This window comes from Heloderma suspectum, chromosome 1, assembly GCF_057233095.1.
Source record: "Heloderma suspectum isolate Gila_16-S chromosome 1, 16-S_ref, whole genome shotgun sequence".
NCBI classification, from domain to species: Eukaryota; Metazoa; Chordata; class Lepidosauria; order Squamata; family Helodermatidae; genus Heloderma; species Heloderma suspectum.
The window spans coordinates 152,149,954-152,175,391 of record NC_139458.1 but is presented as its reverse complement, the minus strand read 5'-3'; the positions used below and the strand labels follow the sequence as shown (position 1 = coordinate 152,175,391).

Sequence of the window (25,438 nt, the reverse complement as noted above, 5' to 3'; positions counted from 1 at the left end):
GGGCTCCAGTGCTTCAATAGAACTTATCCTTTGTGCATATTAATATTGATGGGGGAGACCCTTGAGTTGATAGCAACCTGTAACGTTGAACCTCTTTACCTCCAAGTGGCTTTTCTGGTAGCAGATACCTCGACGCAAAGAATAACTGAACTTCTGACCCTGAAGTACAGCATGCGCTATTGTGAACCGCCCAGAGAGCTTCAGCTATGGGGCAGTATAGAAATGTAACAAACAAACAAATAATGCACACATACACATTCTCTGGGTTGATGTGAGGAAGGCATCCTGCAATGGGTTAACCCCCTATTGCCCAGGGAAAAGCAGGGACCATGTGACAGATTTTCAAGTACTCTATTGGTCCCAAGTAGCGCCAGAAAGAGTGAAGCGGCTGGGCCAAAGCCGAAAGGACACTCAGCTGTGGATGTATCTGGTGGTGAAAAGAAAATCCGATGCTGTAAAGAACAATATTGTTTAGGAACCTGGAATGTAAGATCAATGAATCAAGGTAAGCTGGAGGTGGTCAAACATGAGATGGCAAGATTGAACATCGACATCTTGGGAATCAGTGAACTAAAATGGACAGGCATGGGCGAATTTAATTCAGGTGACCATCATATCTACTATTGTGGGCAAGAATCCCTTAGAAGAAATGGAGTAGCACTCATAGTCAACAAAAGGGTGGGAAAAGCAGTACTGGGGTACAATCTTAAAATGATAGAATGATCTCAGTACAAATCCAAGGCAAACCATTCAACATCACAGTAATTCAAGTCTATGCCCCAACCACTGATGCCAAAGAAGCTGAGGTTGATCAGTTCTATGAAGACCTACAACACCTTCTAGAACTAACACCACAAAAAGATGTCCTCTTCATCATCGGGGATTGGAATGCTAAAGTAGGAAGTCAAGAAATCACCGGCATAACAGGCAAGCATGGCCTTGGTGTACAAAATGAAGCAGGACAAAAGCTAATAGAGTTTTGCCAAGAGAACACGCTGATCATAGCAAACACTTTTTTCCAACAGCACAAGAGACAACTCTACACATGGACATCACCAGATGGTCAATATCAAAATCACATTGATTATGTCCTTTGCAGCCAAAGATGGAGAATCTCTATACAGTCAGTCAAAACAAGACCTGGAGCTGACTGTGGCTCACATCATGAGCTTCTTGTTGCAAAATTTCGGCTGAAATTGAAGAACTTAGGGAAAACCACTAAACCATTCAGGTATGACCTAAATCATATTCCTTATGAATATACAGTGGAGGTGAGGAATAGATTTCAGGGATTAGACCTGATAGACAGAGTGCCTGAGGAACTATGGATGGAGGTCCGTAACATTGTTCAGGAGACAGCAACGAAATCCATCCCAAAGAAAAAGAAATGCAAGAAAGCCAAGTGGCTGTCTGATGAGGCTTTACAAGTAGCTGAGGAAAGAAGGGAAGCGAAAAGCAAGGGAGAAAGGGGAAGATATATCCAACTAAATGCAGAGTTCCCGAGAATAGCAAGGAGAGACAAGAAGGCTTTCTTAAATGAACAATGCAAAGAAATCGAGGAAAACAACAGAATGGGAAAGACTAGAGATCTCTTCAAGAAAATCAGAGATCTCAAGGGAACATTTTGTGCAAAGACGGGCATGATAAAGGACAAAGAAGGCAGGGACCTAACAGATGCAGATGAGATTAAGAAGAGGTGGCAAGAATACACAGAAGAACTATACAGGAAAGATCTGAATGTCCCTGATAGCCATGATAGTGCGGTCACTGAACTTGAGCCGGACATCCTCGAGAGTGAAGTCAAGTGGGCCTTAGGAAGCATTACTAACAACAAAGCTAGCGGAGATGACAGTATTCCAGCTGAGCTATTTAAAATCCTAAAAGATGATGCTGTTAAAGTGCTGCATTCAATATGCCAACAAATTTGGAACACTCAACAATGGCCGCAAGACTGGAAAAGGTCAGTTTACATTCCAATTCCAAAGAAGGGCAATGCCAAAGAGTGTTCAAACTCCCGCACAATTACGCTCATTTCACATGCCAGCAAGGTGATGCTCAAAATCCTACAAGCTAGGCTTCAGCAGTATGCGAACCGAGAACTACCGGAAGTACAAGCTGGGTTTCGAAGAGGCAGAGGAACTAGAGATCAAATCGCCAACATTTGCTGGATCATGGAGAAAGCAAGAGAATTCCAGAAAAACGTCTATTTCTGCTTCATTGACTACGCTAAAGCCTTTGATTGCGTGGATCACAACAAACTGTGGCAAATTCTTAAAGTGATGGGAGTACCAGACCACCTTACCTGTCTCCTGAGAAACCTGTACGAGGGTCGAGAAGCAACAGTAAGAACCAGACATGGAACAACCGAGTGGTTCAACATTGGGAAAGGAGTACGACAAGGCTGCATATTGTCACCCTGCTTATTTAACTTATATGCAGAGTACATCATGAGAAATGCCGGGTTGGATGAATCAGAGGTCGGAATTAAGATTGCTGGGAGAATTATCAACAACCTCCGATATGCAAACGATACCACCCTAATGGCAGAAAGCGAAGAGGATCTCAAGAGCCTCTTGTTGAGGGTGAAAGAGGAGAGTGCAAAAGCTGGTTTGAAACTCAACATTAAAAAAACGAAGATCATGGCATCTGGCCCTATCACTTCCTGGCATATAGAAGGGGAAGAAATGGAAGCAGTGACAGATTTTACTTTCTTGGGCTCCAAGATCACCGCAGATGGTGACTGTAGCCATGAAATTAAAAGACGCTTGCTCCTTGGGAGGAAAGCTATAGCAAACCTAGACAGCATAGTAAGAAGCAGAGACATCATCTTGCCGACAAAGGTCCGTCTAATCAAAGCTATGGTTTTCCCAGTAGTAATGTATGGCTGTGAGAGCTGGACTATACGGAAGGCTGAGCGCCGAAGAATTGATGCTTTCGAACTGTGGTGCTGGAGAAGACTCTTACGAGTCCCCTGGACTGCAAGCAGGTCAAATCAGTCCATCCTAAAGGAAGTCAACCCTGAGTGCTCATTGGAAGGACAGATCCTGAAGCTGAAGCTGAAATATTTTGGCCACCTAATGCGAAGAGAAAACTCTCTGGAAAAGACCCTGTTGCTGGGAAAGACTGAAGGCAAAAGGAGAAGGGGACGGCAGAGGATGAGATGGCTAGATAGCATCACCGATGCAATGAATATGAACTTGAGCACGCTCCTGGAGAGAGCGCAGGACAGGAAGGCCTGGCGTGCTATGGTCCATGGGGTCATGAAGAGTCTGACACGACTGAACGACTGAACAACAACAACAACAAAAATTGGTCCCAGGCTCCTCCTTGCCAGTTCATCCCTGCTTTTCCCCCAAGAAAGAGCTATTTCTCATCTCCTTAAAAAAGCTACTCCTATTATTACTATCGTTCTTCTGGCTATAAAAAAAATTGTTTTCTTATCTGTAACTTCCAAACTTTCCTAGCTTCTCCTTTAAAAACAAAAAACCACCCCTTCTTTCACTTTCTGTTTCTTCTGCTGCTCCTTTTTCACCTTTTATTATGGCTCCACTGGTGAGGAAATCAATCATTCTGCAATCAAACACAGAATGTTTACCCATGAAAGAATAGTAAGAAAACCACACAAAACATAGAGCACAAGCATCCTCACCTCCCACAAGGAAGCACTGTTTTGCTGACTATGCCCGAGATGATTGGCCCCAAGATAGCCACCTTGCCAGCTCACATCGCCTGTTGAGTCTCGCCGAAATGGAGCGGGAGAGTTCCAGTCAAGCCATAAGGGAGATGGATGAGGTCGAATGAGTTGGGGTGCTTATGTCACCCGAATAGGTCACCCTCTCCCAAGACAACATGCTGACCATGATTAGGCTTGATTCAGGCTCAGAAGAGGACAAAAGGTGACAGCAGGAACCCTATGCTAGACCTGCAAAATGGGTGAGAATGCTTAATGATCCCCCCTGTAAAGATTCCCACAAAACTAGACAAGCAGCCATTTTTGAAAGCAGTTCAGTTTTTCCCAGCAGGAAGAAGCCATCATTCCCTCCACCTCTTCTAATCTACAACAAGGGAATAAAGGGCCAACTCCCCCGCTCCCATAATAAAGATTTTTCAAAACACTCACTATGGTAGTACTAGATAATTTGACCAATCATTTATTAGATAAGCAAGCTACTAGAACAGGCCTTGCACAGAAGTGTACTCGTGACACGCACGCATCTGATTCTTCTTTGCCTCCAAATCCTAAAAACAGAAAAAAAGACTCCTAACTCAAAAGGATCCAGCCCCATTCCCAGTCAGCATTACTCTGCAGACTACAGGAAAGGTTCTCCCAACCCACAGTCTATAACAACAGGTTGGACCACTAGGCCACACTCTACTTTAACCAAGCCATACCCTTATAGTGATTCTTCCTTGCCTTCACCACAGGAGGTCAGTTCCAAAGGGGAATGGTCAGATATAGAAACAACAGAGGACACTGCATCTGACAGATTTTTTAAAAAAATAAAGATGACTTTATACCTTTGTTGTCCAAAGCAATTGCCTCCTTAGCCATCAACCAACAGAACCAGAGGAAAAAACCCAGCTATCCAGAGGAGATGCAATGATTCCAGAGCCTCAGCAAACCATCAGAGAGGTACCCTTTCCTAAGTCTTTCAAAAAAAGTAGTAAAAGAGGAATGGAAATCACCCCTTCAGAGAAATAAGGGCACTAATACAGCACAAAAATGTTATACACTTCCACAGGATGTCATGGAAAAACTTAAATGTAGATGCTCCCATGGGGGCACTCTTGTCAGGGGCAGTCATGCCACATTCCATGGCAACTACCACTCATCCAGTCCCTTTCCAGTCACAAAGCTTCACTGGATCTTTCCCTAACAGTTGCCTGCCTCCATCAGTACGGATTCATAATAAACACGAAAAAGAACCAACCTACACCAACACAGTCTCTACTCCACCTTGGAGCCATACTTGACACCACGAAAGGCTACCTGTTCCTTTCTCCAGACAGAGTGTTCAAAGTACAAACTCATTCAAAGAAATGTTGACATCCACACAATGCAGACTTAATGGATCAGGCATACCTACTGTGCCTCATAATCTCCTGCCTTGGAATCTTTCCATGGGCCTGACTGCATTCTCACACCTTACAATGGCTACTCCTCCTCTTCCAGCCCCAGATTATCAGGAAGGAACATTGCATAATCCACCTTACTCACCAACTCAGAGCTTCTCTTTGGTTGCAACGCCTCCCAAACCTTCAGATGGGCACATCATTTCAGGAACCATGCAAAATCACACTAATTATAGACGCCAGTCTTGAGGGATGAGGGCCCACTGCAACACCCATGTAGCCCAAGGGAAATGGCAACCATTGGAAAAGAAACACAGCATCAGTTGGCTAGAACTCAAAGCAATACTCTTGGGCCTGAACCAATTCTTGCACCATGCCCAATCTCTCACAAGACTATATTACAGCAAAGGTACATATAAATCACCAAATCTTGCTCACTTCACGAAGAAGCCCAGACCCTGCTGCTATGGCCAGAGCAGAATCTAGCCTCAGTCTCAGCTGAGCACATCAAAGGGACACTGAACCACATGGCAGACTATCTGAGCCACCGACAGATCCGGGAGAATGGAGCCTGCATCCTCAGTATTACAGGAAATTCAACACCACTTCAGCCCACTCACAGTGGACCTATTTGACAACCACAAGCTCCCAAAATTCCTTTCAAGATTCCACTCTTACGGAATAGAAGGAATAGATTCTGAACCTCAGCTGGTTAAAGAAGAGACTGTATGTCTTGCCGCCAATCCCAGTTCGGACAAGTGTCCTGCAAAAGATCAGACAGGAGCAACAGTCCTCTTGATATCTCCATTCTAGCCACGCCAACCATGGTTCTCCAAACTTCTATACCTGGTACATCAAGGGCCATGGTTCCTCCCTCAGAAAGCAGATCCCCCATCCCAGGGCCCAGTCCTTCACCTGAAGCTGGGATGACTCTGATTAGCCACATGGCTATTGACGGATATATCTTCCAAACTAGGCTATCCGGATACAGTCATAAATACCCTGCTGGCATCCTGCAAAGGATCCACATCACACATATACGAGACCACTTGGAAATCTTTTACCAGATGGTTCAGGAGAAAAAAGACCAACACCCAAACAGGCATCAAAGAACTTCTCTTCCTCCAAAGAGAAGGAAAAGACTGGGGCCTAAAACCCAGCACCTTGCACAGGCAAACATCCATCTCTTCAGTTCTATCAAAACCAAGATGCCCTCCATTAAGCACACACCCTCATCTTAAAAGATTCCTCTGGGGACGCTGTCTTGTGGAGCCTACATATGGTCCCCTCAGCATTAACAGAAGCTCATTTTGAAGCACTTAAATCTGTACCATGTAGATATTGTCTCAAAAAGTTTTATTTCTGATAGCCATTACTTCTGCATGTAGAATATCAGAAATATCACCCCTTTAGTAAGTAAATGTCTCATCAACTTTCAAAAAGACATGATGATCCTCAGGACAGATCTGACATCTGTCCCAAAAGTTAACACCTTGTTTCACAAGTCTCAGGAGTTCATCCTTCCCTCCTTCTGTGCTAATCCCTCTCACCCACAGGAGAGGAACTGGCACAAATGGGATGTACGCAGGGTAGTAAAAATTCACCTTAAATGTACCGAGTCCTTTAGACAATCCAGTTCTTTACTCATATCATTTCTTTATTCATATCCTTTTAACATGAATCCTCATGGGCTTGTGGTCTTTCTCATGACTTCACCTGGGAAAGTTTCTAGTTTTCTCTATTTCTGAACTATGGCCACAGACGGAACTGACAAGGAAGAGCCCGGGACCAGTATTGTACTTGAAAATCTGTCACGTGGTTTCTGCTTTTCCCTGGGTGATAAGGGGAATTAACCCATTGTGGAATGCCTTCCACACACCAACCCAATGTTCCGCACTCCCCCATGCCTCAAGATTCATAAAGAAAAGGTCGTGGTGAGAGACCCAAAGATGGTCCTAGGGATCTATGTCAACCAAAACATACATTTTCCTGTTGACATCACCAAGTTGAAGAATGTCAGGGAAAGGGTCTTGCAGTCTCTGTACTGTACAAGTAGATCATAGGGACGAACAGTTCTCCACATGGATGATGAAGGTAGTTGGCTTTTACTACAAGGTACTGATAACTCTCCTGCCAATTGGCAATGCAAGTCCAGTCCACAAGGACCCAGATATCCTTAGAAACAGTGAGCTAGAGCCTTCCCATACTGAAAGTGTGCAGGGCAGCAGCCTGGTCATTGGACATACTGAAGCACTATGTGATGGATGTTCAGATCCAGCTGATGCTGCAGCAGGACAAGGTGTTCTCCAAAGCCTGATTCAGGGATGAGAGTTCTCTGTACCCTCCTCAAGTCAGTCAGTTTCCAGTAGGCATCTGAACAAACCTATGAAGGAGAAGAGTAGCTAGTATGTAACTGTTGTTGTTCCTACTGTGCAGCGCTCCAAGGCTTAAACCGGGGTCTTTCCTGAAATTCAATATTTTCTGCATTAGAAATCCTGTACCACGTTTAACTCTGTGTATATAGCCACATGGATAAGAAAATCCTGGCCCTGCGTGTGACCTCATTTGCTAAGGAGACATTCAGTTTAATGTCCTAACTTTGCATGCAAAAACTATTTTGTCTCCAATTAGTTAATTAGCCAGTGTCTCAATGGCAGTTAATTAATGTGTTGTATCACAAGTATGAAAGGGGATTTGTAGTAAGGATAAGGTATGCAGTAAATAATACAACACCAGAAATCTTTTAAGATACTAGTCTTTCTGTTGTTTTAAGGCTGTTTAAGTACTATTATTGTTATTTGGATGTTTAGGATTTGCCTTATTTTTACTACACCTTATCTAGAGTGATTAGCATCTATGGACCAAGTATTCTACTAAGTGTACATCCAACAGGGAGCTGCAGCTGGTCAATTATATATGTATTTTGTCACAACTAAATTTTGTATTTCACACTTTATTTTTTTTAGTATCCACTTAAAACACCTTCGATGTAGCCCTTAAAATGTGATGTGTGAAATACCCCTTGTTTAGTCAACATTTCAGCCCTTGGTTCCCTTTCCATTTATTATAGTTGTTGTTGTTGTTGTTTAGATAGGTCTTTAACTTTCTGTAACCAGTCCCTACCTATTTCTCTTCCTCACTGAAAATATCTCCTGCTGTCCAGTAGACTTGTTCACAAAAGGACCACACACACACACACACACACACACACACAAGAAATAGAGATGTTGCCTCAAAAAGGCTTTATCCCATGAAACATGATCCTGGACAGAACCTTGCAGGTCAAATTCTGTGTCCTGGCACATGCTTGTTTTGGTACTGGTAAAAAGAGCCTGGTCTAAGGAAATCTCTTTGTTCCCAAATAGAAATATAACATTGATGTACAGAAAAGGCCCTGCTGATTTAAAGGTCAGAAGTAAATCTGAGAAGTCTTGGGATAAAGGGATTTTAGGTACAGAGGAAAAGTAAGTCCCAACAAGAGGGCTGAGTGTACTTGATCAACTTCCAGGGACAAAGGAGCTCCTTAGTTAATTAGAGTTTAGTTCTGTGTGGCTAGAGGGCATGTTCTATCTTCCCAGTCTTTGATTCTGTGCCTGTGGGCCTGTCCTGAAATGCCATCTTGAGGAGAACAGAAATGTAGAGAGGATCATTCAGATTGGAGCTCTGTTTCCTCAGATTTATAGCATTGTCAGCATGTCATAAAGTAGTGTCGTTGGCTTTAGTGAAAGCAGGACGCTAAATGCACATCGCTGCTTTGGGCTTTCTTGGCTGAGAAGCAGGATAAAAATGCAATAAATAAATAAATAAATAGCTAGCTAGCTAGCTTGCTTATTCTCTCCAAGAGGATTTGGATTGTAATAGGAAGCTGAGAGCAGAAGAGCAATCAGTTTGGTGCCACACTCTGAATCCATTTTAATTTTATGTTGCTTGAAGAAAAACTGGCTGAATTGGTATTTTTAATTTGCTAAGACACATTTGCTTGTACATTTTTGTTGCAAGAACAATCCCTGCATAAGCTTCTGACATAATTCTCTATGCTTTCTCCCACCCTTCAATATTCTCCTGCATACAGCTCTTAGGAGACTCCAGGAGCAAGGTACTAGTGTTTTTGTTTTCTTGTTTTCTTTTTTGGTTTACTTTCAAATTTTTGCTTCCCTGTTTCAAAATTCATATGGTGCTGTAAGTCTTTTGATATGTTAGTGCCCAGGTCTGGAGTCCTATCAAACTGCAGAACTGGACCCTGATAAATAAAGTATGTATCATTCAATTAATAGCTGATTTGTTCAGTGTCTTAAAAAAAAGCAAACAATGGAGCCAAGGAAACCAAAATTCTGCAATAAATTATGCCAATAAAGTTTTACAGTATAGAAGTTTTGGTAAATGATGTTGAGGCAGATGGGAGTGAAGGATGAGAAGACATGGACATTGGGCTTAGATGGGTAGGAACATTATATGGTCAACGAATGTTAGCCATAGAAATGGGTTAGGGTGCTATATTAGACATTAAATCCCATGCCCTTGTCATTTGAAGCCCTGACAGCTCATGGCAGCTTCTAAGCTGAACTCACCCCATCAGTTTCCAAGCTTTTCTTTTCAACAGTGGGAGCTAGAAATGTGTTTTGTTTTTTAAAAGAAGGAATCAGAGACTACAAGATACCAGATTTTGTCCTATTTTAGCAATTTTGCACATATGTGAAAAATGTCCAGCCCTGACTATAGCAGTTCTTTGAAGTTGTGTAGCACAATTAGCTATTCTCAGGCTTTTTTTATAGCAACACATATTTTGGGGGGTTAATATTTTGCATATAACACCCATTCTTGTGAATGCACTACCATCCATCTAATGCTTACATTATATGTTAGCCTTGACTATGTCTAAAGTAAAATGTATCAAATAAGGTATCAATATACATAATAAGAATAAATTCTCAAAGCAGCCTAACAGTATTGCACTCTAGTAATTGCATCTAAGCTTCCATAAATGTCCACAGTTTCAACTCTTATTAAAAGGTAACCCTGCATACTCACATTCCTCCTAATGCTGGTTATTGGAGGCCTTAAGCCTATTTTGGTGTCAGCAGGGTTCCCTGTGCCAGTGTCATATGCTGTTCCTGAGATTTGAGGTTCATTTCAGAAGCATCTCCACCAGGGAGTGTGCACATCCTTCTCCACTTTACACCTAGATTAACTTTTATTGAGTAGGATGTAATCAGTTCAAAATTAATTTAGCATAGCTGAATTATCTTATTTGCAGGACTGTGCTTCAAAGAAATTGTTTCCAGTGGAACCAATTTGTTCTTTCATCAGGATTTGTCTGTTATATCTATTAATTTATTTTGTCCCTTTGTGGCCATTTTTTGCCACTCATCATTGAGTCTTGATGCAGTTTAATTGTGATGCTTTTATGCCATAATTCCCAAGCTTTTTTGGTAATGTATCATCTCCAGTTTTTGCTCTCATGTAATTGTGCAAAGCCTACTAAATCTGGGTTTTATTTCTCTCCCCTGCTCTCTGCCCAGAAAAAGCCAGTGAGACGAAGATATGAGCCATATGGGATGTATTCTGATGATGATGCAAACAGTGATGCATCGAGTGCTTGCTCCGAGCGCTCTTATGGTTCTCGCAATGGAGGTATCCCACACTACCTGCGACAGACAGAGGACGTGGCTGAGGTCTTAAACCACTGTGCTAGTTCTAATTGGTCTGAAAGGAAAGAGGGGCTAATAGGCCTGCAGAACTTACTGAAGAGCCAGAGGACACTGAGGTGAGTGCTTTATTGAATTTTAATAAGTACTTTTATTTTTAAGCCAGGATTAAGGAAGTAATGTGCTTTCTCTGAAGCACCAGACACTGCTGTCACTATATATGTGGAAGAGGTACTTATACAGGGGGGCAGGGCTGCTTTCTATTTGAAGAAGCTCAGTGGATAGGATCTACCTCCCTCCTTTTTATTGTAGAAAATAGGGAGATAAATACAGAACATGCCCATACAATACATGCCACTGAATTGATTATTAAATATTAACAACACTGGACATAAATGGTTAAGGACATATACAAGTATCTAAGAAAACAGGAAACCCCATATCCCACTGCAGAATTACGTATTCGAGTATATTAAACATGAAATACAAAATGGTGTCTGTTTTTTTAATTAAGTCTATAAAAGGAAGCCATAATTCATGAAAAAAATTACTTATGCAATATTTCATTCAATTACATATATTCATTTATTTTGGACATTTCCGCTGCATGCTGTGTTTTAGCTGGCCATTAACAGGACAGTAGTCTGCCACCAGTTGCTGCCACTGATAGTTAATTCCAAACTTAATCTAAGCAGTTAATGAGTGAAGAGGGCTTGTATCTGCATCCAATGCCGAAGTTAATATCTCCGCAGGACAGTTAGTGGTGCTCACTGTCTCAGTGGTAGATAGATATGTTAACACATGTGCTGGCTGATACATGTGGCCACTCAGATGTTCAACCTGAACACATATAGGGTATGTTTTAACTCTTGGGTCATCAAATACTATTGAAAATAGGCACCTTCATATTAAAGGAATCAAGAAACCAGAGGCAAGGATTTTGAAAGAGCAATATGAATTGTTTATTAGAATTGGAACTATAGAAAGTTACTATTTATTTAAGCCTATAATACTGGTTTAAATGAGATCTGGCATTTACAGTGTGAAAGAAGGCTCAGCAATACCATAGACACTAACAAGCCTGGCATGTATATGTAAAACACTACCTAACTGAAAAGCAAGTCAACCAAGTAAAAGCAAGTAAACTAAACATGCACTGTATAATTTTTCTAGCAAACGCTTCTCCCTTATGAACCTGCCTGGTCACTGAGGTCATCAGATGAGGCACTCCTGGTGGTTCCACCTGGACCTATGGCCTGGTTGGAATCAACCCAGAGTAGAGCCTTCAGTGTGGTAGCTCCCTCTCTGTGGAACTCCCTGCCACTGGATGTCAGGCAGGCACCAAAATTGTTTCTGGTGCCTGCTGAAGACATTTTTATTTCAACAAGCCTTCCTCAATTGGCCAGCCATGGTTTTATTAGTATTCTGTGTTGTTTTTTAAAAGTTTAATATTGTGTTTTATTCCTTTTATCTTTCGTTGTTCACTGTTCCAGAATCTGTTTAGACGTGTAGCAGCATATAAATGTTGTAAAAATAAATAAAATAAGGAAAGATACAAGAAAATAAAGGAATATGGACACCATTTTGGGGTTGTGTTGCAAATGAGTGGATTCTTGGGTGATTAGGGTTTCAGAACGTAGAGAGGAAGACTTGAGAGTGGTAAGAGAGATGTTCACATGTATAGAAGGAAGGGTAAGCCACAGTATGGAAAAAAATGCAGGGAGGAAGAGAGCTGCCAGCAGTTCCATGGGGACACTGAGGCGTTCAAAACGTAGTGAGAATGTCACTACATTGGAACCTGCATTTGAAAACTATCGAGCTGAAGGGATGCTGCCTGTCATTCTTAAATGGACAGAAAAAGGGTCAATTGTTCAATGCTACATTGTTCTTGTATCGCCAAAAGATATGAGTGAAGGAAGCAGTAGGGGAATCATAAGCGGAATATACCTGTGGTCAGGGATATCATTATGGGGAGGCTGTGCCTTTTTTGAACTGTGCCCCAGATCTTTTGAGCTGTCCTAAATGCCATTTTTTTACATTTTCCCATTGACTTGCATTGGAAAACAGAAATGGCCATAACGTTTTTAGTTTGTATGATAAATACATGAAATTTGGAGAACCGGTAGCCCCCATGGAGCTTATTGAACCTGCCCAATTTCAGGCAGTTAAGTCCAGTGGCCTTTGTGCTAGTCACAGGTAAAATTTGCTATTTTCAAGAAAATCTGTCAAAGCAAAGAGCTATAATTTTTTTGTTCTTCCACATAAGTGCATGGAATTTGGAGACCTGACAGCCTCCATGGAGCTTATTGAACCTGCCAAATTTCAGACAGTTTGGTCCAGTGGCTTTTGTGCTAGCCATGCATAAATTTTCCTTTTCTCAAAGACTAAAACAAAAAGTAAAAAAACTGTCAAGCCATACAGGGGATTAGAGATCCTAATCATAAGGTGTTTAAGGTGACCATTAGGAGGTCACTATCCCTAATCTCTGGTGTAGGGTTTTTTTGAGGTGCAAAAAACCCTCTCTGCCCCTACTTTTCTGCTCTTACATGCCCACTGTTGGGAGCTTGCTTGCAATGAAATTTTGAAGAGGGAGAAGAAAGGGAAGAAAGAGCTCCATGTGAAATACTGGTATTTCACACTGCATCTGATTTTACTGCCCCAAATTGGAACCATTGGCTTCTGCAGAAGTTTAGTAGCTTCAGTACAGTAAAGGATCCAATCAGCCTCCACAAACTTCTTTCTCCCCCTCCACTTTAATTTCTCCTAAATAGCTGTAGGACTCAAATTATTCCAAAAGGAGGGTTAGGACTATGTGGCGTCATGATCAAGAAACTGCTGAAGCTTTTAAATAGGTTCTACAGTTTAAAAAAAACTAGAAAAAGCCCTCAGCCACCTCACCTCATAAAGTTAATTTAAGTACATGTAATCCTTACACACCCTCCACAGCCTCCTAAATTCCTCTGAAGTACTACCACTCTGAAAGGAGCCACTTGGCTCTTTTTTCTCTACCCCCTGCCCCAATGCATTTCCAATCACCATTCTTCTTCCTCCCCCTATCCTGTTCTTTCTTTCTCTTCTTTATTCCACCCAGAGCTAGGGATGTACGAAACACCTACCTGACTCCGCGCTGGGCAATCTGCGGTGGGGGGGAGGCGCTCTGTCCCTCCCCCCGGAATCCTCAACAGGGGCAGAGGCGATCCGGTCCTCCCCCCCGGAATCCTGCCTGGCCAGCTCTGGCCGCCCACAGCTGGACATCCGGCCGCTGGGCAGCCCTGCAGGGACGCAAATGGTGGCTGTCTTAGCCTCCGCCATTTGCATCCCTGTATTGAGCCGTGATAGGCTACGTAAATATTTACATAGCCTATCAAGGCAGGGGGGGAAAAACCCAGCGTACGCAAATGGTGGTAGCCGCCACCATTTGCGTATGCTGGGGTTTTTCCCCTCTGCCGTGATAGGCTACGTAAATACTTACGTAGCCTATCACGGCCTCCGTAGGGACGCAAATGGCATCCCTGCATTAGCCGTGATAGGCTACATAAGTATTTACGTAGCCTATCACGGCTATGAAGAGGAAGAGAATGGCGGCCACAGGACGGCCGCCATTCGCAAAGCAGCGCCGACGGGAGCAGGTAAGTGCTCTGTTTTGCGCGCCTTTCATAGGGTGGGGGCGGCGGGGACTTCGTCCCACGTGCCTATCGTGGGTTGTGGGGGTGGGGGCTTCGTTCCGTGTTGGATTTCGGGGGGCCGAATGCACTGGCATTCGGCCTCACCGAGATCCGTCGTGGAATTCTCTGACATCCCTACCCAGAACATATCTTGAGGAATTCTTAAAGAGAATTCTCTTCGGTGGGCAAGAGAAGTTCTGAACTGTATTTGACTTTATACAAACAGACAAGAGGGTTGGTTTTTCTCCTCACTCAAGCCTTTGAGTAAAGTGGGATCACATGGTTGCAGAGAAACAAAACTGGAGCTATTCTGTCTGTCAGTTGCCATTATCCAACAATAGGAAGGGCTGTAGCTCAGTGGTAAAGCTCATGCTTGGCATGCAGAAGGTCCCAGGTTCAATCCCCAGCATCTCCGGGTCGGGCTAGGAAAGAATCCTGCCTGTAACCCTGGAGAGCCATTGCTGCCATTCAGTGTCAACAATACTGGGGTAGATGGACCCAGGGTCTGACTCAGTATAAGGCAGCTTCCTATGTTACTATAAACAGAAAGCTTTAATAAAAATAGGAGTTTGAGGTTTGTTTTTTAAGTGGAGGGGAGATAAATACTGCTCATTTATATAAGCCTATGTATGCCTACTCAGAAGCCCCATTATGTTTAATGATGCTTCGCCTCAAGAGTAGTGTGCATAGAATTCCAGCACAAGTTACTTTTGCAGGGAGGTTTGTACCTTGATGTTCTGCATGTTTACTCAGAAATAAGTCCTGAGTTGTCAACATGGTACTGCAGGCTTAATACAGTGCCTACCCAGTTCCAGCTAATGAATTGACTACCCTTTCAGCTCAGTCCTATGCATGTTTTGTCATCTGTGTTTTTCTCATTTTGCATGAACTCTAGCTTCAGTGCTGAGGGAAAGGCTCTTAGTACATGCTCAGAGCTTCTCCATAACTTAACCCTAGTTTTGAAAACAGACTCATTGGCTGAATCCTGGTGAAATCCTGGCACAAATTAAGTTATGGGGAGGAAGATACAATGAGAGTTTGTGCATAACAAGCAGGAGGTAGAGGAGAGTTGCACAAAACAAGACATTTGTTTTTATGAAGAGATGTTGGAGGATGGTAGGATGAGGAGGGATGGTTACATGGAGGGCAATAGAATTGATAGGGGGAGAATGTAAGTGCGCAGTGGTGAAAGAAAAGCATTCTGCATATGCTCAGAGGCACTCTCTATTTAAGAACATAAGAAGAGCCATGCTGCATCAGACCAAGGTCCATCTAGTCCAGCGTTCTGTTCACAAAATGGCCAACCAGCTGCCCACCCACAAGTAGGACATGAATGCAATAGCACCTTCCCACCCATATTCTCCTGCTGCTAACATTGGTGAAATGTAAATAAATTACAGTATTTCTAAATTTGCATGCATATATACCCTTCATACGGGTTTCTTGCCTGGGGGACACCTCTAATGAACTGTGCATTTTCATACAAACTTACCCAAAAACTACTGGGGAAGGGTGAAGGGAAGGGAAAGCAAATCACTCCCTCCCTCAAATTGGAGAACTCCCTTCATCCCTTCCACATGAACTGCTGCACCTATCCTTCTGAAACTTTGCTGGTTTCTTACTTAGGGACAACTCTAGGCTGTCTGTAATTTTCAGAACAATGGTCCACAAGGAAAATAGGGCGATCAGTATGTCTTCTTTTGGAGACCTCAAAATGTCAAGGCCACCCTTGCATAAAAACCCTTGTGGCTATCATTCTGAAATTTGGCAGACGTGATCTCCTCTTATGGGGCAATGAATCCTGAAAATTTTATCCAATTCTTCCAAGTAATAAAGATTGGCAGTTCCCTTTAAAAGAAAATCAAAATATAAACCCTGCATCTATTTTTCTGACATTGGGCAGGTATAATCCCCTTCTAGGGGGCTACTATGCCTGAAATTATCATCCAGTTCTGACTAAGAGAAAAAAGTTACAGATTTTCTCTAATTTCCCATGGTAGTCAGCAGGAAACATAAAGACTCGTTTTTCCAAACCTTGACTCAGGTTTGGTGCTGAGCTGAAATGGTCCGACTATAAATTGGCCAGAGCAGAAGCTGGATGTTTTCCAAAACGCTGAACTGGGGTGTGAGTTGAAGTGGGGTGGGGGGGTCAATGCACACTTCTTATGTATGTATGTATGTATGCAATCTGTAGGAAATAAATGAACAAACAGACAACTGTAAGTGGGTCAGATTTTACTAATATGATATTGTAACAATATGGAAACACACACAATAACGTAGTGAGTGTTGGTAATCTATTTAGAATAGAGTTGTTGTTAGAACATTATAATTATACATATGAATACAATTGTACATATACTGGTAGATAACAGAAGCATCTGTATCACAGGTCATTATTATTATACAAATTATAATTGTCACAGTTTCTACAACTGTGGCCCTTTTTTTGTACTTGTATGTAATCTATACACACACAGAAGCATACCACATGCACACACCACACACACACACACACATATTAGCGGTGCGCTTAGACTCGTGTGTGTGTGTGTGTGTGTGTGTGTATATATATATATATATATGTGCGCAAATTTGTGTTATGGGCCTGTGCCCCAGATCTTTTAAGAACCTAGCAATGCCCCTGCCTGTGGGTACAATAAAGACAACAGTATGTCCCCACTTCTCTGACATCTCATCAGATCTTTGATTAGAATTTTAAAAGGATTTAGAGGTGCCATCTGAGTAAAGATTGTGTGATTTTTTCCTGTCAATTGTGGGAGGGGGTTTACATCTAAACAGAATATATTCCCTGCCAGATTATTATTTAGATGAGCACACGAAGGGCATATTTAACTTTTAGCAAGTGATATAGAGGAAATGGGAGGATATAAGAGATTTAGCAGAGGAGATGAAAAACAACTTAGGTGGAAGGTGTTGCAAACACGACAAGGCTGATGTGTGGTTTTTGAACCCTTGACATGGAGACTTCTCATGAGACTGGAATGGAATCTCCTTGCCCAAGTCCATTCTGCTAGTTCTGAAATCATGGTGAGCTTTGTGCACCATTATTGATGGTGCTACAAGTCTTGTGGTTGGGCCATAAGTAACAAAGATTTGCCTTTCCATGTTTTCTAGATATCTTATGGCAGCTCTCTTTTGTTTTGTGTTTTAGCCGAGTTGAATTGAAAAGGCTGTGTGAGATCTTCACACGCATGTTTGCAGACCCCCACAGCAAGGTAAAATCTTAAATTTGTCTTTAAGATAAACCTATATATCTTGTGAGTGTGCATATATTCTTAAGCATTTGATTATATAGTACATGCCCATTATCAAAACTTCAGTTATCTCAGTCTCTTGATGGCTGTATTATGTTTTGAGAAGATTTGGCTTTGAGTATACTGTTCTTAGAGCTTCTTAGTGAAGGAAGTTAGGGTATAAATGCATTATTCACTGCAATCAAGAGGAGAATATTTTAATATTTGTTCTAAATAGTAGTCCAATGTTTGTAAGCTATCTGTGATAAATACTTGGGGTATTTTTAAGTTCCATAAGTGAGCATTATACGAATAAGATATCTAGGGGAGAACATTTCCGTAATATGTAATAAGATGGGTTGTTTCAAAAGATACTCTTGTATCAAATTCTAAACACTTGTCTGTAACCTATGTTAAAAAAAATATTCTGTCATAAAGTTATCTTATACTTTCTGTGAATTCATATTTTTTCTGGGTGCAAGGGGAAACTGCCCTAGAGCAGTTTGCTTTGATTCTCTATATCTGTGTACTAATGAATGGTTTGTTTTGTTGCATGGCCTGTTTTGCGGTGGAATTCACAACAGAGAGTAAGTGTATTCTCCTTCCTCCTCACCCCCACCTCCCAATCTCACCTCTTTTATCTATTTAATATGGCACATCCTGGAATTTACAGTGCTAACATGAGTGTTAAAATATCCCTTATTTAAAGCAGATTTTGCTTTCTTTTGATAATTTTTGTGTTTCTTACAGCATGATTTGTTCCTTGATTTCTATCACTTACAGGTTTTCAGTATGTTTCTTGAAACCTTGGTAGACTTCATCATTATTCACAAGGATGATTTGCAGGATTGGCTCTTTGTCCTCCTGACACAGTTACTCAAGAAGATGGGTGCTGACCTGCTGGGATCGGTGCAGGCAAAAGTACAGAAAGCTCTGGATGTAACAAGGTAGCGTGTCTGCAGATAATGGATGACTTGTGGTCCTACCTGCCAGGCAATTTTCTCTTTTCTCAGTGGGCGTTTATTTAGATGTACTGGCCCAGTTTGCATGTACTGCCTTCCAAAGGTGTTGGACTGCCATAGTTTAACATTACAGAATTAGTTTGCCAGAGCTTTGGGCACAAGCGCTTCCTACTCCCCTGTGAGGAGGAGATGGGAAGACTCTTTTTCCTGATTTAAACTAACTGCGGTTTGTCATTGCATCTGAACCAGTCCAAACTGTAAATACTTCAAACTATGTTTTATTGAAACAAGGCCAAACCTGTTTTCTGATTTTGGCTTTTCAGTAAATCAGATTAGAAGATTAGAAGCAGATGTTTCTAATCTCCTCCTAACAGCACCACCAGTGGAAGAGGGCATGCATACAGACAAGGCTTGAGTAAGCTCATTCCTGGAACAATAAACTATGGTTTAGCATTATGTCCCGACTTGGCCATTGTAACACATGGTATATGTCAAAAGAGAAACTATTTTCTTTCTCTTAATATCTAAGGGAGCCGTCACTTATACAGCTCCCTTAAAATGGGTTTAGAGGCTTGAGGTTTAATGTATCCAAAGAGCAGTGTCTGTTTTTCCTTACAGTTAAGATAAAATAATGACTCTAATTCTTTTTATCTTAACTGTTAGGAACATCAGATACTACTCTTTGGATAGAGTCTTTTATGAGTCTTTACCATTTTTCAGCAGCCAGTAGTTTAGGTTCTGTTCTTAAATTACATAAATTGGCAGACATGATTCATCAGAAATTATTCTGTTTGACCTTCCTTTCTTTGCAGAGGGCTTGCCTGAAAGCCCTGTTGAGATAAAGAAGGGTTGCATGTAGCAGTGCTCAAAGGACAGTATCCAGTATGTGTGTGTGTGTGCGCACATGCGTGCGTGCGCGTGAGAGAGAGAGAGAGAGAGTGGGCATTTGGGTTTTGTTGTTTTTTGTTCTCCAACTCCTAATCTGTGACTGGCAGCTGCTGCATATTTTAATTTTTCCATCTGAGACAAGTTTTTGCAGGGGGGGAAAGTGCTGAAGGAAACAGAGTGGCATGGGTGGGGGATTGGGGGGACTGCTCAAACTTCCCCTGAACATTAGTTGTTGATTAAACATTGTATCCATATTTCAAGTTGTGCATAAATCTTGTAACTAGTAGCAGAATTTGTTGCCATACTTTTTTTTCTTTCCACTCTAGGGATTCTTTTCCATTTGATCAGCAGTTTAATATTTTGATGAGGTTTATTGTAGATCAAACCCAAACACCAAACCTTAAAGTAAGTAAAAGCTTTGCAATTTCACTGGGAAATTATTGTGTCTGAGAGCAAAGTGAAGCATAAGACTTGACTACACAGAAGTGGGGAGCGTGATCTTTTGTCCAGTGGTTATACAGTCAGGGCCAGAAATATTGGAACAAGGATAACTGTTTTGGCAGTTGGCCTCTGTACACCACCACATTGAAGTTGAAACGAAACACACCCAGATGGGAGTGAAGTTGGGACTTTCAGCTATAATTCAAGGAGCTTGACAAAAGTGGGGCACTAACCATTCAGGAAGTACAGCCAGTGGCATACACACACACCCGTCGTTGGTGGCTCATAAGTAATGGAATGAATGGCTGAGAAGCAGCTGCGTGGCCCAGTGTGGCCTGCTTCCTGGGTACCCCATGACCAATCAAGCAGACAAAAGGCCTGGAGGTGGTTCTGAGTGTCACATTTGCATTTGGTAGCTGTTCACTGGAACTCCCAACATAAGGCCCAAAGAGGTGTCCATGGGAGTGAAGGAGGCCATCATTATGCTGAAGAAACAAAAGAAACCCATCAGAGAGATAGCAAAAACAGTGGCAGTGGCCAATACAACAGTTTGGAACATCCTGAAAAAGAAGGAATTAACTGGCAAGCTCAGCAACAGCAAAAGGCTTGGAAGACCACGGAAGACAACTAAAGTAGATGACCACAGAATTCTGCTGATGGTGAAGAGGAACCCTTTCACAACATCTAGCCAGGTCAAGAACGCTCTTGCGGAGGTAGGCATGTCATTGTCAACATCTACAGTCAAGAGACGGCTTTATGAACGTAAATACAGAGGGTTCACAACAAGGTGCAAACCACTGGTAACGCTCAAGAACAGAAAGGCCAGATTAGCCTTTGCCAGCAAACACCTAAATAAAGCCTGCCCAGTTCTGGAATAAGATTCTTTGGACTGATGAAACCACGATTAACTTGTACCAGAATGATGGGAAGAGACAAGTATGGAGAAGGAAAGGAACAGCTCATGATCCAAAGCATACCACATCATCTGTCAAACATGGTGGAGCCAGTGTTATGGCATGGGCATGTATGGCTGCCAATGGAACCAGGTCTCTGGTGTTTATTGATGATCTGACTGCTGATAAAAGCAGCAGGATGAATTCTGAAGTGTATAGGGCTATACTTTCTGCTCAGATTCAGCCGAATGCTGCCCAACTGATAGGACGCCGCTTCATATTGCAGATGGATAATGACCCAAAACATTAAGCAAAAGCTACCCAAGAGTTAATCAAGGCAAAGAAGTGGGATGTTCTTCACTGGCCAAGTCAGTCACCTGATCTCAACCCAATAGAGCATGCTTTTCACTTACTGAAGACAAGACTGAAGGCAGAAAGACCCACAAACAAGCAGCAGCTGAAGGCAGCTGCAGTAAAGGCCTGGCAAAGCATCTCGAGGGAGGAAACTCAGCATTTGGTCATGTCCATGGGTTCCAGACTTCAGGCAGTCATTGACTGCAAAGGATATTCATCCAGGTATTAAAGGCGATCCTTAAGTTTGAAATGGTGTTGGTTTGTTCCATTACTTATGAGCCACCAACGATGGGTGTGTGTGTATGCCACTGGCTGTCCTTCCTGAATGGTTAGTGCCCCACTCTTGTCCAACCCCTTGAATTACAGCTGAAAGTCCTGACTTGGTTCCCATCTGGGTGTGTTTCCTTTCAACTTCAATGTGGTGGTGTACAGAGGCCAACTGCCAAAACAGTTATCCTTGTTCCAATATTTTTGGCCCTGACTGTATTTTAAGGTTTCTAATCATCGAGAGATGACTTTTTTGCAGTAAGCAATGATCCATACATTGTTGGGTATGAGCAGGGATGGATTTTGAGCTTTATGGGTTTGTGATGTTATCTGTTACTTACAGAATTATTCCACTCACTTTAGGTAAAAGTGGCAATCCTGAAATACATTGAGTCCTTGGCCAGACAGATGGACCCAACAGATTTTGTAAACTCCAGTGAGGCAAAACTTGCAGTCTCTAGAATTATTACTTGGACAACAGAACCAAAGAGCTCAGATGTGAGAAAGGTCAGTTAAAATGATGAAAGGGGATAACTGGTGGAACTCTCTAAGTTCATTCTAAACTATTATAACTATTGTGAAATAGATAAATAAATATATTGGGTGGGATCCAGAATTTGCCACCCATGGATAGAAGAGCACATTCTATCTGTCTTCTGATCTAGCAGAGCATTTCTGCTGGTGGAATGGGGGAGGAAGCAGTTTTCATTGATTCCCCCTTCCATCTGCAGCCCCTTATCCCCCCTGAAAATATGCTCTGGATGGTTGGGGATCCTCTGCAATAGTGTGGGAGATGGCGTTGGGGGCTACAGCAGGAAGGGGAGATTGGCAAAAATGGGCTCCCCCGCTTTTCCGCCAACAGGAGCATTCTAGTGGAATTCTGCTCAGAGCGGTGCTACTGCCTGTGGAAGGAAACACTGGATCCAACCCAGAGATTTTTGAAAGGCTATATCTGAATTTGTCACTTCAAGTAAACATTAAGACTGCTAGACATTTGTTTTTGTCTTCCACAGCATAAGTATTTGGGTAACAAGACAACATTGAGCTGTTTGGGCTTTGTCAACTGACAGATGTACAAATGATACCTTATTCTGAAAATAATGTTATTCAGAGACATGATTCAGTTATCCTCCATCCATAAAATATTAACTCCTAGTTGATAATACAAGATTTCATGCTTGACGCCATAGATAGAGCAGAAACGGGACTTAGGAGCATGTTCTTTCGAAGCCCTGAAATTTAGAGTTTTTGTTTGTTTGAAACATTTCCGTGCCATCCTTCACCATTGATTCCAGGACAGTTGTACAAATTAAAACCAATTTAAACAAATAAGCAATAGTAATCAAACAGTATAGAAGCAGTGGTACAGCAGCAGGAAGAAGTTCTTACAAAATTACTTAAAACGCTTAAAGAGTCAGACTGAATAAGAAAATATTTGCCCAGCATCTTAAAGATAGCAATTTAGGTGGCAGGCAAGCTTCCCTGTCAAAGGAGTTCTGCAGATGGGACGCCACAGCTGAAAAATAATTTCCCTGATCATCTTCTCTCATATTGAGGGCACCCAAAGGACAGCATCAACAGTGCTTGATTAATGCTTGACTAAGTTTCAGTTAATCAAGAAATACTATTTACTTTCACATAGCTACACAAGATAAGGATTGAAATCAGAAGGTATCGACCTTTCTGTAAATATGTATACTATGGTATTGTTTATACTACATCTCTGAAAGAAGGCTCCTGTAGAGCTAGACCCCCTTGGTTAATTAATGAAAAGGCTTGCACAGCAGGACAGTGTCTGGAAGTGTGTGTGTGCGTCTGTGTGTTAGATATAGAGAGAGAGATTTTAAAAGCACAACTTGTACACAACGATATATATATACTAACAAAAAATGTATACTTGCAAGAACATTGCATGTATTTTTATGGAACAAGAACTGTTTCCTATGATGTTGCACACCCCTAAACATTTCAACTGATTTACTTGTCTCTTTGTGATAGGAAAGATAAAGAAAATTCTGAAATAGTTTCCTGGCCAGTGAACTGACACTGTAAAATTCATGTTAGTGAGCTCTGGGAAGTTCCCAGCTCTGCCATTAGGTGCCATCATTGCTACACAAAAGTCAAAAGGAATAACTCCTTGGCCACATTGAGACAGCAAGGTTAAAATATGATGGAAAAAAATAAAGCCCATGAATGAGAGGAGAAAACAAGTGATAACAAGCCCATCGAAAATGGTGAGAGGGAGTCAGTCAGAAAACCCTAAATGCCAGTGGAAAAATAACTCTATCCAAACAGGGATGTTGTAAAAGAAGCAAAATGTACATTTCCACTCAAATATGAAAAGCCTTCACTGCATGGTTTTCACAATGGAACAACATCCATTATGGGGTCTCCCAAACATCTTTATTGGGACCAGTGCTGTTTAAGGACAACTAAAAGGATCAGGGAGAGGAAGACTTTAGAAGGCTTCAAGTGACGTTTGTTGTTTTAGTTTAGAAAAAACATATGATAGCAATTTTCAAAAGTATTAATGATGTGGAGGACATAGGCAGTACCCAACAGGGCTGCTCTGCTGTGCGGTTCCATTGTGGTCACGGGTGCAACTGCTTTTCAATGGGGCTTTTGCACTTCAAAAAATAACCCTGAAGATGAGCAGAAATGCTCTTTTCCACATCGGGACCGGTCAGCAGAGCTCCCTTCTGTGAACTCCACTGACCTGCCCAGTTCCAGAAATGAGTGTTTTAGCTTGTTTGGGGTTATTTTTAGAAGCACAAAAGCCCTGTTGCGCAAACAGTCACTTCTGCGGGTGCATGGGCACAATAGGATGCTACCCCTTGATGGCAAGAAGGTACTTTGAGTAGTAGAATTTGGTATCATATAATGAAACTGATTATTGGTAGGTATAGTGCAAACCAAAAAAGGTACTTCACATCACCTTATGGAACTGATGCCTACAAGATGTTGTGATGGACATTAGACAAGAGGACTTTGGGTGGGACTATAATTTAATAGGTGGAAACAGAGTTTCAGAATCCATGTTTCCCTCATAACAGTAATACAGTGGTCCAGCTGAACATTTGCAGGAGTGAATCAGTGGGAAGGAAGGGGCTAATGCTTTTCCCCTCCCGCTGATTCTGTTTCCAGATGGAGGAGAAAAAGTAATGTGGAGAAAGTCACCTGCTCTGCAGTTGGGAAGGCAGTCTCCTAATCCAATTTCCAGAGGAGGAGGAGCCTCTCCTCTCAACTCCACAGGGCTTCCTGGCTTTATCACATGCAGGCTCAGTCAAGGCTAGCAAGAGCCCACCTTCGCCTGGCTAGTGAGAGTCCACCTTTGCTAACCCTCTCATTGATATTTTAAAATGCTTACTTTAATGCTATTAGAATGTAAAGATCTTAGTCTTGTTTCCAAGGCATTGGCCATCATTGTGTTTGTTCATTTGTTTTGAATGAGAAACTCAAGAGCTATTTTGGCTAGTCCGTGTGTTTTGATTTTTAAAAACAGAGTGAGTATTGCTTGGCAGGAGATTCAGGGCAGGCAAAAAAAGGTACTTCCTTGAACAATGCATAATTAATTTATGTAATTGCCTGCCACAAGATACGTTGATGGTCACTAGTCTACATGACATTAAAAAAAAGTATTAGACAAGGCGGGATAGGTCTAACAGCTATGACAGCTGGTAGAACTTACACATTCAGAGGAACTATACCTTTGAATACCAGTTGCTGGGGACAAACCATGGGAGAGGCCTTTTACCTTTATGCTCTGCATAGACACTTTCTGGAAGGATCTGTTGAAAACAGGATGTCGATAAGCCACTGTTGGAAACAAGATGTTGATAAGATAAATCCTTAGTTTGATTTAGAATAGAGAATACAGGGTTCTGTAGGACAGTGTATGTCTCTAGGGCAAGTCTGGCACTACAGCTTTCAAAATATGAAGTGCAGGTTGACCTGCCAAAAGTTACAGATATACTCTGGAAATTCATGTGTTCT

The 25,438-nt window shown here is 42.0% G+C and overlaps 1 protein-coding gene across 3 annotated transcripts in view; it reads left to right on the top strand.

Moving 5' to 3' along the window:
• Window positions 1-25,438, top strand: part of CLASP1 (cytoplasmic linker associated protein 1) — a 269,767-nt gene that overhangs the window by 194,249 nt on the left and 50,080 nt on the right. For all 3 annotated transcript variants that reach the window (XM_084807323.1, XM_084807315.1, XM_084807309.1), the window contains 6 exons: window positions 9,146-9,169; window positions 10,593-10,837; window positions 17,559-17,622; window positions 18,424-18,587; window positions 19,817-19,895; window positions 21,809-21,952. In XM_084807323.1, the coding sequence (XP_084663449.1) occupies window positions 9,146-9,169; window positions 10,593-10,837; window positions 17,559-17,622; window positions 18,424-18,587; window positions 19,817-19,895; window positions 21,809-21,952 (720 nt within the window). The remainder of the gene's footprint in view (window positions 1-9,145; window positions 9,170-10,592; window positions 10,838-17,558; window positions 17,623-18,423; window positions 18,588-19,816; window positions 19,896-21,808; window positions 21,953-25,438) is intronic.